Genomic DNA, 926 nt, shown 5'->3' with positions numbered 1-926 from the left:
GATAAGGGATAGATCTAGGTAAACTCTTTATTAATAGTTGCCCTAGTCCTTCTTATAAAGAAGCTAGGAGGAGGATAAAGGTTCTATATAGACTACTAAGCCTTAAATAAGATTACTAAATAGGACTAGTACCTACTTCTCCTAATTAAAGAGACTCTTTAGTCTTTAGCTAAGGCTAAATAGCTTATAAAGCTAGACGTTAGAGCTATATTCTACTATATCTAAATAGTTAAAGGGGACAAGTACCTTATAGTATTTTATATAAGGTTTAGACTATTTAAATAGCTAGTCTACAGCTTTAGGCTTATAGATACTTCTATAATATTCTAGAGATATATCAATAACGTCCTTAGTCCAATACTAGGAGACTATATAATAGTATATCTTAACAACGTCTTAGTATACTTGAATAAGAGTTAAAAGGACTATATAAAAAAGGTATATAAAGTCCTCCGAAGATTAAAGGATATAGGCCTTAACCTAGACCTTAAGAAATATATATTCGTAATAAAGGAAGTTAAATATCTAGGGTATATTATAGAGGTAAAGGTCTATATCTCTCCTAACCCTGAGAAGATTAAGGCGATCTATAAGTAGGAGGCGCCTTATAAGGTCCAAGGAGTATAGAGCTTCTTAAGATTCGCTAATTTCTATTGCAACTTTATCTCTAACTTCTTTAAAAAGGTGGCCCTACTAATACGCCTTACCTATAAAAATATCCTATTCTACTAGGGCAAAGAGGAATAGGAAGCCTTTAATATACTTAAGGCTACGTTTATATCAAAGCCGATCTTCGTTTAATAGAACCCTAAGAGGGAGATAGTTATAGAAATAGACTATTCTAGTATAGTGCTTAGTAGATGTTTATCTTAGTAAAGAGAGGATAAGGTTCTCTACCCCATAGCCTACTACTCTACGAAGCTAAG

The 926-nt window shown here is 32.7% G+C and overlaps 1 protein-coding gene across 1 annotated transcript; it reads left to right on the top strand.

Moving 5' to 3' along the window:
- Window positions 1-426: 426 nt before the first annotated feature.
- On the top strand, window positions 427-597 carry THITE_53764 (uncharacterized protein; the record flags this gene model as incomplete). Its single annotated transcript, XM_003653951.1, has 1 exon — window positions 427-597. A coding segment is annotated over one exon (171 nt), but the record flags the coding sequence as incomplete, so codon positions are not given.
- Between the last annotated feature and the right edge of the window lie 329 nt (window positions 598-926).

The sequence above is a fragment of the Thermothielavioides terrestris genome, chromosome 3 (assembly GCF_000226115.1).
Source record: "Thermothielavioides terrestris NRRL 8126 chromosome 3, complete sequence".
In the NCBI taxonomy this organism is placed as follows: Eukaryota; Fungi; Ascomycota; class Sordariomycetes; order Sordariales; family Chaetomiaceae; genus Thermothielavioides; species Thermothielavioides terrestris.
Note: the sequence above shows the minus strand (reverse complement) of the source record. Positions and strands in the feature narration are given on the sequence as shown.